This window comes from Notolabrus celidotus, chromosome 7, assembly GCF_009762535.1.
Source record: "Notolabrus celidotus isolate fNotCel1 chromosome 7, fNotCel1.pri, whole genome shotgun sequence".
Taxonomy (NCBI): Eukaryota; Metazoa; Chordata; class Actinopteri; order Labriformes; family Labridae; genus Notolabrus; species Notolabrus celidotus.
Genome location: NC_048278.1, coordinates 5525250 through 5545122, shown reverse-complemented (window position 1 = coordinate 5545122; position 19873 = coordinate 5525250). Strand labels below are relative to the sequence as shown.

The following is a 19873-nucleotide window of genomic DNA, read 5'->3' as shown; positions in this document are numbered from 1 at the left end:
AATCAGTCAATCTGTCAATCAATCATTAACTATAACTTCCATGTCCCGCTAACTGTCCAGAGATCAGCTCACACAGCCTCAGCCCAACAACACTATCACAGTTGGAAAGTAAAACTGGCCCTGGGTCAGCATAGCTCCAATTCAACGTATCACCTCCACCATTGATTGACAGGCATTTCTTGATTCTTAAGATGAACTTCCAGCTACCAATCAGGTCTCAACTACTTCCAGAGGGGTGGCAATGGGCCCCCATTGAAATCTGATTTGTCACACCAAAACCCTTCAACAATGAAGTCAACAAGGGATTTAGGGTGGCCAATCAGATTTCAAGACGAGCTCATGTGTACCCTGGACACGCATCTGAAAGTAGGAACTGCAACTTTGAATTAATAGGTAGTTAATTTGATGCAGAAGTTCAATCATGATGTCCACATGTAGCCACCAAGAGACTATCTGAGGGTATACAAATAAATCAACAAGGTACAAGGTGTGTTACAGCAACTGGAGAGTTAATGAACTTATATTATATATTTAACTAAATATGTTAATATGATTGAATTCCCTCAAAAGATGTAATTTACAGCCTCCCTGCCACCTTCAAGTGGTAATCAATTTGTCCACTTGTACAGCAGGGGGAGCTACTGCCCTTCATTTGTCTTAGCTTGTCTAGCTTCAACATATACAGCATGATTAGTTTAATGTAAGCCCCTGGAGCCAGATCTATTCACCTAAAGTCTACAAACAGATCAGAGAGCAGCAGATATCTCATGAACTGGATACTTCCTCACATGTCTGTCGTATAACCAAGTGACATGATCGCTTGCTGCTCCAAAACAGCAATCTCCTCAGTTCCAACACTGTATTGCTGCATCAACCAGGTATGTATGACAAGTCTGCAACATGAGTTTTATTCTTTTAACAGTTTTATTTCACCTTACTTTATTTATTTATTTATTTATTTATTTATTTATTTATTTATTTATTTATTTATTTATTTATTTATTTATTTATTATCTAGTTCACATTTTAATCACTTTTTATTTATTTATTTATTTTAAGTATAGCATCTTATTTTCTTTTAATGGTTTAATGTTTTAGTGTTATTAATGTGTTTTATTTTGGTGAGTTTAATTTCCTGTGTTGAGTTTTAACATCTTATTTTACCTCCAGTGTTTCCTCATTAAGATATCATGAGAGCGTTTCCTCAGTTCGTACAGCAACTTCTTTTATCTTTATTTTATTATTATTATTATTATTATTATTATTATTATTATTATTATTATTATTATTATTATTATTATTATTATTATTATTAATTTATTTTATTTTCTATTATTTTAATATTGTTGCATATATTTTGTTCTTAACTTTAGGATTGTGGGGTGGGTTTGGGATTAGGATGGGGAGGGTCTTTTTATTTTTATTTCTCTATATATATAATTGTTTTCCTTTTTATTCTATTTTAAGTTGTTTTTATGTACAGTACTTTTCATTAAAATTTCATTGTATGAAAAGCCCTTTATAAATAGAGTCTGATTGATTGATTGATTGATTGAGCGGTGGCTGTGGGAAGAGATGCATGGTGAGCAATCAATTGAAGGTTTGAACGTTTTCCTGAAGTCTTCGTAATCCTTTCCATGGTCAGGACTCTAAACTCTGAATGAATATGTTAGTAAGAAATGAACAGATTGACACTTTTTTGTGAAAGGTTGATAGTGACTTGAGTAGTTTGAAGCCGCTATAAAAGTGCTGTCCACTTACCTTTAACTCTTAACCTCATCTATCAACGAACCCTTCCTTAACAGGTCATGAAAGGCTCAATAATGAAGTTCATTCACTTGCAGCCCTATTGTAAGTAGGTCAATCTTATGCACTGTTCCTTTGGAATAACTTCTGTCTGTTCCAAAGTTGTAATAAATACTGAAAGGGTTTGTACAGTAATGCTTTTGGACACTTGAAAGCCTCACAGTCAACTTTCTGCACTTTAGGCCTTCCATCCAACCATCTCATATATATCATTTGCAGCTGCTGCAATGTGATGCAATGTTCTGATTTATGACCAGCCACTGCCGGATTTGTGAGGCCAAAATCCTTCAGAAATTGGACCTTAAAAATATTTAGCACGTCAGCCTGCCACCTTCATGTCTACTCTGTCTGTTTAAGGGCCTGTTTTGACTTCTGCACACTGAGTACATCCGTGGGGTCAACAGCTCCGGTCTGCATATCCCTGTTTTACTAAGTTTTACCACTTTAAGACACAACACTCCTGAAAATGCTCACGTCAATATGAGGATGCAAATCTCAGACTTGGAGCAGGATTTTCATAACAGTCACTTAGTCCTAAATCTGTGTGCAGTCTGTCCCCCCACCTCTTACCCAAACCAAACGGATTCATACTAGTAATGAAAATAACAGCGATATGGACAGTGTCCAGCTGTGTGGTACACAAGTTAGAAGCAGGGTAATAAGCAAAAAAATGTGAAATTGACAGACGGATCAGGGCAGCTTCGGCAGTGGTGCGGACACTGTAGGCTACTGGTGTGTCATGGTGAAGAGAGAGCTGAGCCAGAAGGCAAAGCTCTCAATTTACCGGTCAATCTACGTTCCAACCCTCACCTATGGTCACGAGCTGTGGGTAGTAACCGAAAGAACAAGATTGCAAATACAAGCGGCCGAAAGGAGCTTTCTCCGCAGGGTGTCTGGGCTCAGCCTTAGAGATAGGGTCAGGAGCTCAGAAATCCAGGAGAGGCTCAAAGTAGAGCCGCTGCTCCTCCGCATCGAGAGGAGCCAGATGAGGTGGTTCAAGCATCTGGTCAGGATGCCTCCCGGACGTCTCCCTGGGGAGATGTTTCGGGCATGTCCGTCTGGGAGGAGGCCACAGGGAAGACCCAGGACATGCTGGCCAGATTATATCTCTCAGCTGGCCTGGGAATGCCTCGGTATCCTCCCAGAAGAGCTGGTGGAAGTAACAGGGGAGAGGAGTGTCTGGGCTTCCCTGCTGAGACTGCTGCCCTGGACCCGGATAAGCCGAGGAAGATGGATGTAGAGTGAACAGGTGGTTGTGCAAATTTAAATCCCTTTGAGGTGAGACAAGACTCAGATGTGAAGTGTTTTGTCTCAGTGTACCGGGAATCAGTTGTAGACCCACACCTGGTATCAGTTCAAAGCAGCTGCTCAGTCGAAAACCCCAAATCAGACAACTTGTCAGCCTCCTTCAGTGCCAAAGTACCAACCACTACAAGATTTCACTGTCCAGCCTGATAACCATCATATTTATCAGCCTCTTTCCACAAGGCTCACATAGCACAGCGTCTTTTTAGGGTGACACCAAACAGGGCCACTAACTCTCTCTCTCTCTCTCTCTCTCTCTCTCTCTCTCTCTCTCTCTCTCTCTCTCTCTCTCTGCAGGAAAGCCAAACAGTGCTTCACATAGAAAATAATACAACTTAAGGTTCTTCATTTCACTGCTCAGTTTTCCATGAAAACTCACACTTTTATTTATCAAATGAGTTACAAAATTAATAGAAAATATAGTCAAGACATTGAGAATGTTAAAAATAATGATTTTTAGTTGAAATAATAATTTTGTCCTTCAAACTTTGCTTTCATCAAAGAATGCTCCCTTTGCAGTAATTACAGCATTGCAGACCTTTGGCATTCTAGCTGTTAATTTGTTGAGGGAATCTGAAGAAATATCATCCCACGCTTCCTGAAGCAACTCCAACAAGTTGGATTGACTTGATGGGCACTTCTTGCGTACCATACGGTCAAGCTGCTCCCACAACAGCTCAATGGGGTTGAGATCTGGTGACTGCGCTGTCCACTCCATTACAGACAGAATACCAGCTGCCTGCTTCTTCCCTAAATAGTTCTTGCATAATCTGGAGGTGTGCTTTGGGTCGTTGTCCTATTGTAGGAGGAAATTGGCTCCAATCAAGCGCTGTCCACAGGGTATGGCATGGCGTTGCAAAATTGAGTGATAGCCTTCATTATTCAAAATCCCTTTTTTTTTTTTTTTTACAAATCTCCCACTTTACCTGCACCAAAGCAGCCCCAGACCATCACATTACCTCCACCATGCTTAATAGATGGCGTCAGGCACTCTTCCAGCATCTTTTCACTTGTTCTGCATCTCACTAATCTTCTTCTGTGTGATCCAAACACCTCAAACTTTGATTCGTCTGTCCATAACACTAAATTCCAATCTTCCTCTGTCCAATGTCTGTGTTCTTTTGCCCATATTAATCTTTTCCTTTTATTGGCCAACTGTTGGCCTTTTATTATATATCTCAGATATGGCTTTTTCTTTGCCACTCTGCCTAGAAGGCCAGCATCCTGGAGTCGCCTCTTCACTGTAGACGTTCACACTGGCGTTTTGCGGGTACCATTTAATGAAGCTGCCAGTTCAGGACCTGTGAGGTGTCTATTTCTCAAACTAGAGACTCTACTGTACTTGTCTTCTTGTTCAGTTGTGCACCGGGGCCTCCTACTTCTCTTTCTACTCTGGTTAGAGCCTGTTTGTGCTGTTCTCTGAAAGGAGTAGTACACATAGTTGTAGGAAATGTTCAGTTTCTTGGAAATTTCTCGCATGGAATAGCCTTCATTTCTAAGAACAAGAATAGACTGTGGAGTTTCATATGAAAGTTCTCTTTTTCTGGCCATTCTGAGAGTATAATCGAACCCACAAATGTGATGCTCCAGATACTCAACTAGCTCAAAGAAAGGCCAGTTTTACAGCTTCTCTAACCAGCAAAACCGTTTTCAGCTGTGCTAACGTAACTGCACAAGGGTTTTCAAGATGTTTCTAATCATCCATTAGCTTTCTTTTTTTTTTTTTTTTATCCTGATGATTGAAGGTTATCTTGTTGTAAACAATGAAAGGATTGTCAATAATTATGAGCCACGGTGACAGATTGAAACAGGAACATTAAGGCTACAGGTTTCACTGAGCATAGCTTCATCAAGTGCCTTTTTTATTTACTTTGGACCCCAAGCAGAAGCCAGTCATACTAACAAGCAAAAATACTGTACCACCATTTAAGATAACTGACCCCACCCAGGGCAGCGCATTGTAAAATACCAGCAGTGGTTTATGTGGGTGAAAGCATGCGTCTGTATTTTCCCCGAGCTCAGCCATTCCCTGGACTCCAGCTGACCGCTCAGCTGTGCCGCTCGCATACTGCAGCCCAAACTGTTTCCATATCTCACACACTCTCACACCCAAAGGTTAGCTTTAAGACCCGCGAGCAGAAGGATAAGTGTGTCCTGAATTAGCGAGGATGCCAAGGCGAGCTGGGACGTTGCCAGGTTGGGTTGCCAAAGGGGTTTCTGGTGTTTCGACTCTGGGTTAGGTTTCTGCACTGTGGCCTGTTTGCATGTCAGCAGTGTGCAAGACGCGTGTCTTATGGTCTCCTCAAAGTACTACCCAAGACAAACACACACACACACACACACACACACACAAACACACATAGCCCTTGGCGTGTGAGGGAGTAACAGTTATATATATTTATAGCTGACCCTCTTAAGTCTTTGGGGTGTATCTTAAAAAGCTATGTCTTAATGTCCCCTCTTATGTCTGACTCTTCTTTGCTTATGCATTTGGATTCTTTATCTTAATGTTCGGGATCATTTCATATCAACAAACAAACTGAACATTAGATTTGAAGGCTGTTGTTTGGTAACCAGACAGGGACAGTCCTACAAAACATACACGGGGTTGATTTTAACACTTAATGTAGCTAATTCTGAGAAGGCTATCGGTGCACACTGTACGGGAGTGAATTTATTTCGAAGGCGACAGTTCAGAAGATATTAAGATTACAAGTTTTTGCCCAAATAAGGACATGACTGACTTGACTGACAGGTGGGAACACATAGCTGTTGGCTAGGAGGCTCAAACTCCGCCTCTTTATGTCACACTAAGCTTGGTTGAGTTCAGCATTTCCAATATGACTCCCGCCGATGATTGGCTTCAAAACAGCACTCAGGAACAGATGGGTGACATCACAGATACTACGTCCATTATTTATTCAGTCTATGCTCATGACCAGCGGATCACATTCGCTGCAGTCTGCATCACTCACCATCCAGATGTCCCTGCCGTACTGAGAATCGGTGTTTCATTAATTCTCAGAAGTTAAACTAGAAAAGCAGAAGTACATCCTCAAAGTATATTTTCATCTCTCACTGTTTGTCATTGCACAATGTCCCAAACCACGGTCCTCACGATATGCTGACCTCATCGTTATACAATGTGTTAGCTGCTGAACAGGAAGACTGAGAGGGAGTAACAAACTCTGCAGACATGACTGTCAGCGGATAATGATCAACATTTATTGCTTAAATTATTGCAAAATGTGATGCACTACTATGAAAATGAACAACTTCACTATCAATGAACAGGTCAAGTTGACATCTGATCAGTGCTCTGCAGGTGGAGGAACACATTTATGTTGGGTTTGGTGAGTTGTGCTGAAAGACAACAAAGTGAAATGCTAAAAAATGTCTTGATATAGTGTTTATTTACGCTGGCCTTAAAGCTGGGGTTGGTAGTCAGATTTAGATCCACTTTTTGTTATACTGCTTAAAATGATGTTTATGTCCCGATGGCAATCAATACATAATGTGTTCTTAAAAAAGAGGTAAAAAAAGCTGCTATCTACAGCCGGAGTAAACCTGGGAAAACACCAACCAATCCCTGCCATCAGGAGCCAAATAATGAAACCAATCAAATCCTGTCCTGCCGTTCTGCCCGCCTCCTGCAAAGCGTACATTTCATGTTTGTTTGTGTTTTTAACTTTCACTATGAGAATGTTTTGGTGTTTTCTCACCGCTGAGTGAGACATGAGTTGACGTAGTGCAAAACACAAACCATGTGCTGAGGACCGGTTTTGAATCAGACACCATCATATGGTTGAGAATCAGCGGCGCTCCTGCATGTGAGCGGGGGCGTCGTGTTGGAGGAGCTCCGAGGGGAGGGAGGAGAGGGGTTAGACGGAGTCCTGAGGAAATACTACATTCAAATGCATGCTAGTTTTCCGTGACTTCCAACCCTAGCTTTAATGTTTGGGTTGGAGCTCTCTTGATATGAGCTAACTTGGGCGTTGATATTGACCATGTTTGCAGTGCTCGATAGTGTATCCTCTGTATTGGTAATCCAGCCGCTTTCTTAACAAAGCGGCCAACTGAGCCGTAATACATTCACTATTAATAACAACATGACTGAACCATTCTTTATATCTTTGTTTTTCTTTCTGTCTTAGCTGTGGCATCGCAGCAAACATATGAAGTTTCACAGACCTGCATGTTTTTGAAATGTTCAGGATTTAAGAGTGGTTTGTTTGATTCTGTGTGTGTGTGTGTGTGTGTGTGTGTGTGTGTGTGTGTGTGTGTGTGTGTGTGTGTGTGTGTGTGTGTGTGTGTGTGTGCGTGTGTGTGTGTGTGTGTGCGTGTGTGTGTGTTTGTCGGTGTGTGTGTCAGTGGGCTGGGACATTCCAACCATTCTTGGTCTTCCTGAGGAAAGAGGGAAAGCATCACACACACAACTGCTGACAGCAGGCGGAGGGAGAGGTGCAAAGACACTCCTCCTCAGTCATTCATACATCCGCCTTTCCTTTCAGCTCTCCACCCATTCAGCTCTCATAGTCTCATCCATCCATCTGAAATGTATTAAAACCGTTACAGGCAACTTACTGCTGCTTCCCTGCTGCATTAGACTTACAAAAAATACTCACCTGTCTTGTAACTTTTTCTCCAGGCAGAAACGGCACCTTTAGTCCTGAAATAACTGAATACACACAGTGTTCATCATGCCTCACCTTCAGCTCAGCCATTAGCTGGTTGTCTTTATAATGAGATATCACAGTGACAGTATCAGACGTTGAAATAACATTGTATTTGTGCTCATAGTTTCAGCTTAGGTGCATTTCGACCCAGAGTTCCAGGGTCTCTTAGCCCCCAGGACTACTTTACCCTGAACTAAAAGGTTCCTGTGCCCCCATTGTTGTCTGCGTTTCGACCACGGGCTGAAGTCCCGGGTAGATTGTGCAAATCAGGCCAGTGACGTATGGAGGAAAAAAAAAGTAAATGCACTACACCACCAGACCAGTAGAGGGCAGTAAAACAAAGACGAATGCCATTCATTACAGAGGACACCATAGAAGCAAATGGACAGGCAGGTATCATTATGAGCAACACAACAGTTAGCCTGTTAGCATGAAGACACTCAGCTGGCGCTGTTTTAGATGGTGCTATATTTCATTACAGATGGATTCACTGAATCAACACGTGAGAGGAGATAAGCGCGAGTAGCAAAGACGTTTCAACACGGCTTTAAAATCCTTTTGAACTCAAAAAGCTGTGGCAGAGATCGGCCGGTGTTTTGGTTTAAACAGCGACCCTGTTAACTGGAGACTTTCAGCCGGATGCATCCCTCATAAACGTCTTTAGACGATCATTAAATATCTGATGAGGATATTTAGAAATCTTAATAAAAACCAAACTAGTTTGCATTCCCAGGAACTCCCTCTGTGTTTCAACAGCTGTGTAAACTCCACAAACACTGACATGTTCAGCTGAAGGCCTCCAGTTTACAGGGTCACTTTTAAAACCGTAACACCGGGAGAGACACATTCACGGTGGGCTGAGAGAAGACTACTGTTACAAGCTGCTAAATCAAGAGAATCACAGCTTCTTCTTTTGAAAAGTACACACACATACAAAAAAGATAGAACAAATAAAAACTAATGAAAGAAAGAGAAATCAAGTGAATCACAGATGTGTGTGATGTTAGTGTGGACGGCAGGCGGAACAAAAACACTGCGGTTAATCTACCAATGAGACACGTTCAGCATTGCAGGCCCTGCCCCCCGAAAAGTACTACCCCCCTAGCAGGGGCTTTTTAGGGGGGAGATTATCTACCCCTGAACTAAATGTAGACACGCTCGTAGTTCTGGGGTAAAGTTCCTATGGTCACCTCTAGTATGCAAATTCAGGCCTCAAGCGTCAGCCTTTATAAAGAGCACGAGCACTTTTATCTTTTGAACCAGACCTGTTTGGCTGTGTAGTAAAATATAATTGCTTCTCTCTCTCAGCCTGATAACCATCACATTTATCAGCCTCTTTCCACAAGGCTCGCATAGCACAGCGTCTTTTTAGGGTGACACCAAACAAGGCCACTAACTCTCTCTCTCTCTCTCTCTCTCTCTCTCTCTCTCTCTCTCTCAGCTGTGAACGCACACAGGAACAGGAGATGCCAACCAGAACAGTGGCTCCTCAAAGCTCCACAGGAGCAGCAACGCCAGCACTGACGCACGGCTGCTCTGCTGCCAGATAATGGTCACTGAACACTCACAATGCTTTTTTCTTTTGGGGAGTTCAGTGAACAATATCTCTTTGTTAGCATCCGTGCAAGCAAACGGAGAGGCTGGCAACTTTCAGTCCTTTAATTTTTTTGCTCCTACTACTAAGTTGAGTCAATGTTTGTTATTAATTATCTGCAAAACCGACCACACTCGGCGTCTTTGTGCCAAACAGGATAAGATACATATGAACAGGATAGATATACAGTTCAAACAACAGGGAGGTGCCTGAGTCAGACTCCTATGAATTAGAAACACAAGCTAAAGGATTGTTTTTTATTTTCTGTAAATATAAAGACCATTTGAACTCATTAGCAAAACTTACACACACACGCGCACCCGCACACGCACACACACACACACACACACACAGTAGATAAAGACTCACAGAGCTGCATACTTTACACTTCTGTCAGAAGACTCCTAAATTTTACAGAAAGCTTTTTACAAAGCAAACTTTCATTTCAAGAATGATCACACAAGCAGGAAAAAAAATGAAACCAGTTAGAAACAAAACTAATTTAAATTCATTTTTCATTCATTCGCTGTCTTACTCATGTGCAAACACTTCAACACACACACACACACACACACACACACACACACACACACACACACACACACACACACACACACACACACACATTCACACACAAGGGTTGCCACCTTGGATTTGTGAAAAAAATGGGACACTCGACTGATTGTTTGGGGCGAAGGACTCGGCCACTACCAGTTCATTACCAGTTCAGACTGACCAAATGAACATCAAATTCAGGCATAGGACACTGGTAAGCTCTGTCGCTGCAACCTCATCTTCTTCTGGTGAACCTTCTTTGGTATTGAAAGTTTCAATGGCTGCCTGTTTTTGTATGTTTGATTCCACAGCTTGATGCCTTTTTGTTTCTGTATGGATTTCCAATGCTTTTTTTCCTTCATATTTTACGGAGATTTTCGCCAGACACAAAACGCATGTGGCAGAAACATTGTCTCCCTGGGTCGGCCGTACCCATTCAAACTCTGACAGTGTCCCCAGTCAGGATTGTAACTAGTATATGTTTTTTTTCGTGCTGGTGGCTTGCATGTATTTGCTCTATCTCCTTCCTTGTCAGTCGTCTCTCCTCCCATTTCAAGTGGTGACGCCAAAAGTTGGTGAAAAGAAGACTTCAGCGTGGAGAACGTCAGTCAATTTAACTTGCTGTCTCTCTTCGGTCAAGTTTCCCTCCCTGCTTGAGCCGCTTTAGAGGGTTAGGGTGCGGGTGTGTGACATACCCATAGACGGGAAGAAAACAGAGACAATTTTAAATAGCTGCAGAAACACGGGGGACCTTTCTAGACTACAGACCGAAGGAAATCAAATGAGGTTTTTGCATTTTCCCCCAAAAAACGGGACAAATTGAGAACAAAAGAGAACTGTCCTCTTTTTTCACAAGCTGTCCCGGAAAAATAAAAATCTCTCCTGGGACAGCTGGTGAAAAACAGAGAACAATTCTTGGAGAAACGGGACGGTAGGCAACTCTATCACACACACACACACACACACACACACACACACACACACACACACACACACACACACACACACACACACACCACAAATATCAGTCAAAGTTCGGGACATGTTAAATTGGGCCTCTTGGAATAATCCAACTGTCCAAACTGTCTTCTCGGCTGCAAGGCATCAATGAGTCGCACAGCACTACGAAAGAGAGCAGAAGTAGTCTGAAATAACGTCTGCAGGTTTATTCCTCTGCTTATATTACTGTCGCTCCATCCATTTTAGTCCTGGACCTCCTGTTTCACTCAGAAACATGAGAGCATCTTTCAGTCTGTGTCTATCTCACATGGGTTTGTTCCAGCTTTCAGAGCTCTGCTGTAAATCCTCAAGAAGTCCTTGTAGCGAGGCGCACAGCCAAGCCAGGCTTCGCCAAAATGAACCGAGCCGGTGAAAAGATACTCATCCCCCCGAAGGTCCACACCACACTGTGCAGGAACATTGATACGTCCGCCCCAACGCCGCCCTCGGGCTCTGCTCCAAGAGAACACCCTGCTCTTCTGACGGAACAGACGAGTCAGAGTCACAACAGCAGGAGAGTGGTTGCTCGTACCCGATGACACACCTTGGAAGACGCCACTGCCGGCTACAAGAGGACACAGATGGAGATTCAAACAAGGGTTTTATGTATAAGTATAACTGAGTCTTTTTGATGACTTTGCAAAGTGGTTGGTGTTACGTTGTATTTAATGACCTGGCTCAGGAAAATCTTTGTAAATACAGGGACATTCAATGTGCCAATTTCTTACACCTTTGTCAAAAAAGGGCCACTTCTGCTGAGGTGTAGTTGTGAGGAATATCTTGTTATGAAAAAGACTGAAATGATTATCCATACCTCTGTGTGACTTACAAAAGCAACCAGATCATCAGCGTAAAGATTGACTGTTACTGAGTTACTTTTAAAGTCTGAAATACACTGCAGGAGTGAGGCAAAGGGATTGACAGAGAGCTGCAGAAACCGCTTATCTTACATTCTTAATTAGAAAAACTCCCCATGACTTATTTAATTTACTGTTAAAACCATAGACTGTATAAAATGTGGACGTAGTATCCGTGACGTCACCCATCTGTTTCTGAAGCGCTGTTTTGAGACAAATCGTCTGCGGCAGCCATATTGCTGCTGTCGAGCGATTGTGACGTGAAGAGGCGGGCTTTGAGCCTCCTCGCCAACAGCTACAGTATTCCCGCCTGTCAATCAAGTCAGCTGTGCCTCTCATTGGAAGACTCATAATCTTAATATCTTCAATATTGCAGCATTAGAAAAAAAATTCACCCCCCTACAGTGTGTGCTGATCGAGAAATTAGCTATCCAGATTACACTCGTCTTTTGTACCAGGCTGTAAACATGTTTATTTCTGTTGTAAAGATCGTCTTCTTTGAATCGGTGTGTATGTGGTTTCCAGTACTTCTGGAGCCAGCCTCAAGCGGATCCTTGATGAACTGCAGTTTTTAGCACTTCTGCATTGGCCTCACATTTTTAGACCAGAGGTTGCCGCTTGGTTAAAATCCAAGTGAATGTTATAAAACAAGTAAAAAAAAACACAACTCCATGTGTATGGGACAAGCAGAAAACTCTGGGGTTAAAATATGAAGCCAATGCAGAAGTGCAAAAAAACTGCAGTTCCCCTAGTTTCCACTTGAGGCCGGCTTCAAAAGCCAAGGAAACCCCATAGACACCCATGTTAAAGACTCATTTTGCAGCAGTAATAAAAATATACAGCCTGGTACAAAAAAGTTATTTACTAATTTTTTTATTTCTCTACCTCAGCTGCTTCAACATTTCTCTGTTTTTACACACTGTTCTTGGGGAACTTTTTTTGGAACATTAAGGCTACAAGTTCTGTATAATTGGACATTCAAATGAACACAACTGATTTCAGTGACAGCTCCAAGCATTGCAGCTGTTAGCCAAATGCTAAATACCCGCCTTAACTCTGACTCTTTGCCTAAGGACTAAAAGTTATGTAGAGTCAACATTCCCAATAAGACGACCGCCATTGTTGCGCTTAAATCCCTGCATCAGGAACCAGTGAGTCAGCATGTTTACATGATGTTAAGAATGACATCTATTGCATTAGTCTAACTAAATCTGAAGTTTTAAAATATACACTACCAGTCAAAAGTTTGGACACACCTTCTCATTGAAGGGTTTGTATTTATTATTTATCTTAATGATTATAAACACTGTAGATTAATACCAGAGACATGACAACTATGAAAGAACATATATGGAATTATTGAATGAACAACAAAGTGTTAAACAAAGCAGAATATGTTTTATATTTTAGATTCTGTAAAGTAGCCCCCTTTTTCCTTCATGACAGCTTTGCACACTCCTGGTATTCTCTCAGTCTGCTTCATGAAGTGGTCTCCTGGAATGGTTTCTAATTAACATGAGCCTTGTCAAAAGTTCATTTTATAGAATGAATTGCCTTCTTAATGTGTTTGGGACCATCAGTTGTGTTGTTCAGAGGTAGGGTTAGTACACAATGGATAGACCTATAGGGTTAAAGCCCTATAGTAGTCAAATAGAGCTATCCATTGTGTGCTAACCCTACCTCTGAACAACACAACTGATGGTCTCAAACACATTAAGAAGGCAAGTCATTCTACAAATGAACTCTTGACAAGGCTCATGTTAATTAGAAACCATTCCAGGAGACCACTTCATGAAGCAGACTGAGAGAATACCAAGAGTGTGCAAAGCTGTCATGAAGGAAAAAGGGGGCTACTTTACAGAATCTAAAATATAAAACATATTCTGCTTTGTTTAACACTTTGTTGTTCATTCAATATTTCCATATATGTTCTTCCATAGTTGGGATGTCTTCAGTATTAATCTACAGTGTTTACAATCATTAAAATAAATACAAACCCTTGAATGAGAAGGTGTGTCCAAACTTTTGACTGGTAGTGTAGTCTGGCACACAGTTTTGCATGGCTAAAAGAAACCAATATAAATTGCTGGTTAATGAGATAATAATTTGCCCTTGGGCCAGTTTTGTGAACAATGTGACTGAATCTTAACACAAATTTGTGGCATCCAAATAAATAAGTTTATTCACAAACTGCAATCATTCCTTAGATGTATGTTTGTGTGTGTTTGTGTGTGTTTGTGTGCGTGTGTTTACCGAAGTCACTGGTGCAGACGGCCAGAAGGACCTCTTCGTCTGAGCACGGTTTACATGTGACTGAAACAAGAAGAAAGGAAACATTAGACACTTTAAAATAGGAAACCATATAAGATCTCTGTTTCCTTCCCTCATCTGCTTTACGTCATCCTGTGAGAAGCTTCTCTCTCAGTCTGCCTCCTGTTCCCTCCTTCTCTTTTAAATGTTCACGAGACCAAAGAGACATCCAGAGAGTGTGAATGAAGACAGCAGGTGAGCGAGGAGACATAATCACAGGAGCGCCCCTTGACCCTGTCAGCTATAAAAACAGCTATAAAGCACTCAGACTCCCTCTCACACACACACACACACACACACACAGACTCAGAGAGGCTTTCTTCTGTCTCATTAGGGGAGCAGTCCAGCCCTCTTCTCCACCCACAGTCTCTCCTCTCTCCCAGACAGATTCTGTATTCTGGTGTGCTGCCTAAACTGCCCCTGGTCGTCGGGGGAGGTCTGGTCTTGATTGACAGTTGAGAGACGATTGGCTGACACTTGTGTTTGACCCGAGCGTGATCTTTTGATTGGCCTGCTTGTTTTTATAAGTCTGGCAGAGACAGGGGAGTGTTGGAGTGAGGAAGTGGGGGAGGAGAGGGTGTGAGAGAGGGGCAGCATGTAGGTGAGCTGAAGAAACTGGAGTGAAAGAGTAATGTGGCGTTTTGTCACCTTCACTTTCTGTCAGTGCAGCCTTTGTCCAGGAAAAGTAAAACTTCTGTTTGAGTGTAAAACATTAATCTGCAAAGAAACTAGCAACTAACCTAGCAGATAAATGTTATTGGAAAAACACTCATGTGTTAAGAAGTTTTTTTTGGAAATAAGCATTGAGTTCATGTTAAATTTGCATCCATAGAATACAGAAGAACATGGACAGGGACAACAGCTCCCCAAAGTGAAGCCAAAACTTCCAGAGCTCCCCTGGTGACTGGCTGCAAAAGGTCATAAAGCCAACCTTCACCATTATAAGAGATAAAACATGGGTCAAACTAGAAAACCTAAATGTGCATCAATTAATTTTTTCTCAAACATACTTTCTGGGGTAGCTGTCGGTTCTTATTGAGCTGATTAATGAGAAGAGCTCATTGTTCTTAGATGTTTAGTTTAGCACTTAATTGTTTTATTTGATGCCGAAATGAGGGGATGTGACATCATGATTGACAGCTCTGTTCTTTAAAAGCGACAACCTGCGGTCTACAAATGTGAGTCTAATGCGGAAGTGCTAAAAACTGCAGTTCATCGAGGATCCGCTTGAGGCTGGCTCCAGAAGTACCGGAAACCACATACACACCAATTCAAAGAAGACGATCTTTACAGCAGAAATAAACATGTTTACAGCCTGGTACAAAAGACTAGTGTGGTCTGGATAGCTCATTTCTTGATAGGCACACACTGTACGGGGGGGTGAATTTTTTTTATAACGCGGCAATATATAAGATATTGAGATTATGAGTCTTCTAATGAGAGGCACAGCTGACTTGATTGACAGGCGGGAACACTGTAGCTGTCGGCGAGGAGGCTCAAAGCCCGCCTCTTCACGTCACAATCCCTCGACAGCAGCAACATGGCTGCCATTGACGATTGGCCTCAAAACAACGCTTCATAAACAGATGGGTGAGGTCACGAATACTACGTCCATATTTTATACAGTCTATGGCCCCAAATGAAGCCTATTGTACGACCCAATTAATTTGAAAGAGTTGAAAAATCTGAACTCCAGGGAATCATTCATGCTGCGGTAGCCAATCAGCGTGCAGATCATCTGCCGGAGGTTCATCATTGATCATCTCTCTGTGCAGCTTCTCCAAACTTTGTGACACTACCTACTTTTCATGGGAACGGGAATAAACAGGAGCTCACTTTTAAGAAAGTGAATGAGGAGGTTGGATTATCTGCTAAAGCCTGATTAATACTTCTGCGTCGAATTGACGGCGTAGCCTACGCACGTAGCTGACGGGCACCTCCTCCGAAATGTAACTAGCCTTAGAAGTGACGCGGACGGCAAGCCCTGTGATTGGTTCGCTCGGCTGCATTGTATTTACAGCATTTACAGCACTTCCGGGATCCCAGCTCAACGGCCACACATCGGCCGTGTATTTCATCTCCTCCTCTCTATTCTTCATGTAATCATGTCTGTATGATAAACAGCAACATGTATCTGCTGTAGATTAACATAACACGCTCTGAATCTCTGTGGAAAAGTAAACAGAGATCGTAGCGGGGCCGGAAGAAGGCGACCTGCTATCAGAGAGACCACACTGCCCTCAAGCGTTTCAGCAGAGAATTGCTGCACGACACGGACACATCGACGCACAAGTATGTGGGGCTCATGTCCGCGTCAGCCCCTGCTGTGTGGGGTGACGCAGAAGTATAAATCAGCCTCTCGTTGTGAAAACCTTTGTCTGCCTGTGATTCCAGCTGTCGGTTGTACTATGAAGTTAGAATCCCCCCCTTTGGCAAAACCGGCTTCCTCATTCAATGTAGTCAAGATCAACCTTCGTTCGTATTTGCGTGAATAACATGATCGTTCACGTTTGTTGATAACACTACATAAGGAGCAGTGCAAGGAAACGTAACACTTACACAAGAGTCATTGAACTTTCCATAACCATGAGTGTCCGCTTCAAATTAGAACCAGAATCTGTTCCGCTGGGGACTGTACCAACCTGAGGGTTGTTTGCTGTTTTAGGGGTAAGTTAAATGTGTGCTTTGGTTCAAGGGAGAGGCGTAACATCATCATCATGAAGTCCACCAGCCAGATCGCTTCTGCACACGTCTACGTTTCAAAATGTTTCACCAGAGCAAAATGTCAGCAGATTTTGGCTCCAGTTTTTTTTTAAATGGGAGGAGATGGAGGCGTGTCGTCCATGTCAATATACAGTCAATGTTTGCATTTCTACAGTGTCTATGACTGTTCAACAACACATCATGATTTCAATGAATTTAAAGCTGGATCAGTTAAATGCATCTGAAATGTGTGAAATCAGTTTAAATACTTGTGGTAGGATGTGATAGACGGTCATTAGTGCTAGATTCTGGAATAAAAGGCAGTGATGTGTTTTTACTGAGATATATCTAAAATTAGAATCACTTTGTGCGTAATGACCCTGTGTGAAAATGAGACATGAAGATTTCAAAAGCAGCATGAAGCAAGCGGAAAGATCACGAGGCAAAATCAGCAGAAAATTAGTTTTTCTGGTGGCACAAGTCTCAACAGTTATTAATGAGAGCTACAAAAGAGCATTATACCAGTCAATAGGTCTTTGTCTCTTTACCCTACATGTACAGTCAGAAAGCAATGCTTTTTCTTACCTAAACCAGGGTTCAGGTATGGGTACATGTGCGCTCCAGGCCCCTGACTGGGAACCAGCTCGTACTGGAAAGCGGTGATCCTGCGACTGATGTCTGTCTGGGGCACGGCCTCCACAAAGAGAACCCTCTCTGTGAGGCTGAAGCAGTGAACCGAGCCCTTAGCCTGGTCCTTCTCTGTCATCAGCAGGGTCAGATCCCCGGCATGCTCCAGATACACGTTAGAGCCCTGAACATGAATACATGTAAGCTCCTTTCTTCGAATATACGACACTGTAATAGTCATACCTGAGTGTTTGACTTTGAATTCTAAAAAGGTGTTTGTGTTGCTACCTTGGAGTACGCTTTGGGTTTGATGCACACATGGAGACCTGCCATGCGTCCTGATGAAGGCTCTGTGTTTGGCCGCAGGTTGATAATGATGGCTCCTGTGGGGTAGATCCACTCCAGAGAGCCTTGAGAGCAGCGGAGGTAGATCTGCTCCACATCTCTGCGATGAGACTCATGGCTCAGACCACTGCAGAGAGAATACAGATATTGATTTCATGATTTTGATGTTAGGCATTCTCTGTCCTCTCTCAGCCACACAGGACCAGATACCAAAAAAAACTCACAGTTGATCAGAAAACAGAGCATTAAGGACTCTTGAGAGGTAGTGTGCTGTAGAAGCACACATATCTAAAGGAAATGAAGAGTTAAAGAAACAGGGGACAGATAATCCATCACTGATTCAGAGTAACGTTGGCGCAGCTGTCTGCCGACAAATCTCCCACTTCAGACGGATGTGGTTGCTTGCCTCTGATGTGCATAAGCTACCTCAACACCAGGAACTGATTGGGCTATTAAGTCGTTAGAAGTCTGAGGCTGGTAAACTTTACAGCACAGGGTGCGGAGCACTGGCTTTCATTTTTATGACTTGGGGACTTGGAGGAGGGATCAAAGGGGCCCGTACAGCCGTATTTGCTTTAGATAAGAGCTGGAGCTGAAACACTTCTGTGATCATTCATTTCCAAAATCTTAAAGGGGCCACATTTCGAATAATGCATCATGTGGGGAACCCTGTAAAAAGAAACTCTTGTGTCAAATAAAGCACCTCCTGTCCACATATAATTGGTTTCCGTCGTTTTATGAGTCATTTTCCACTCTGACTAGACATTCAGTAAAATTAGAGATTTTAATTAAGATTTTAACTTGATTTACAAAGATCTGATGTCACAAGATTTCTGAATCATGCAACTGAAACAGCCAAATACATCCTTAACTAGTTGAACACGGACAAGAAAATGAAACTGACTTAGTTTCCTCTAACCTTTTGGTGACCTTCTTGGGGAGAACATATAATCTTTAATTAAAAACCACGAAGCTAGTTATTCTTCTATGCTTAAACCCCCTGTAATGCACCAAAAAAAAGTTCAAAGTCCCCCCCTCCCTCTCACAATCAGGAGACAGTTTTTTACATGACCCCACACAAAATGTAATATCCATAGATTCAAGTCTGCATTGCATGAAAGTAAAGATCACTTTAAAAATGTAGTAGGGTCTTGTTTTGGAAAGGTAGTGACTAAAACATGCACAAACATCCCTGGATTATGAGCCGGGTGTGTTTTCTTTGGCATCTTAAATAATCGAAAGTTTGTTAAGGCATCAGAGTTGCTTCTAAACTAAGATGATCAAAAGTCCTTTGTCCAGCTTCCCCCTCACCTTCCTCTCCAGCTACACTCGTCGCTGGAATACTGCGCCACCGCCTCGCACAGGAGCACAGCTGTGATCCAAGGCGCAGCCCACAGCCGGAGCATGGTGGCCCGTCCGCCCCGGAATTTCCCCGGACCCCGCACAGCAGACCAGCAAGCCGCGCGCTCTTCTGCTCCAAGGCTGCAAAATCCAGAAAGGATTCCCCCAGAGCTCCTCTCAGCACACGCGTGCTACATGGCAGGCTCAGCCGAGGTAAAGGTCGGGTCTGAGGCGGAAAACATTTTGATAAGAGGTGCGTCAAAGGAGCAGTGTGCGCGCGCTGCAGACCAGGACAACAGACTGTTTGACAAAACTGGGTCTTTGTGCGCTCCGCTTCACGTCAGCAGGGGCGCGTGCCAGGAGCTAAAGCCGCTTGAATGACACGCGAGCGCTCGCTCCAAACCACTCCCACTGAAAGATGTTTGCAGAGAAATGCCTCGTGCTCTCATGTAAACATAAAAATACCATCAAACGTTACGCACACCAAAAGAGCTCGTGATTCTGAGTATTTTTTATTTATTTATTTTTCATTTAAAAGGACCATGCATATAAATTAACACTTCTGTAAATATGCCAGAATAAGCCAAAAGGCTAGTTATAAGTAGTTCCTTGCCAGATGTTAAAAAGGCTCCCTAAAAAGATCAAGATTAAACAAAAACAAAAAATAAAATAAAGTAAAATAAAATAAAAATAAGAAGCGAGAGGAGAAACCAAAACACAAACAAAAAAAGAAAAGAAGAAAAGATGAACAAATA

General features: G+C 42.5%; 1 protein-coding gene across 1 annotated transcript; it reads right to left on the bottom strand.

Moving 5' to 3' along the window:
- Window positions 1–9624: 9624 nt before the first annotated feature.
- On the bottom strand, window positions 9625–19408 carry metrnlb (meteorin like, glial cell differentiation regulator b). Its single transcript, XM_034688141.1, has 5 exons — window positions 19089–19408; window positions 17721–17904; window positions 17391–17616; window positions 14046–14105; window positions 9625–11500 (listed from the first exon to the last, which is right to left on the bottom strand). The coding sequence occupies exons 1-5, from the start codon at window positions 19181–19183 to the stop codon at window positions 11184–11186; spliced, it is 882 nt and encodes a 293-aa protein (XP_034544032.1). The 5' UTR covers window positions 19184–19408; the 3' UTR covers window positions 9625–11183.
- Between the last annotated feature and the right edge of the window lie 465 nt (window positions 19409–19873).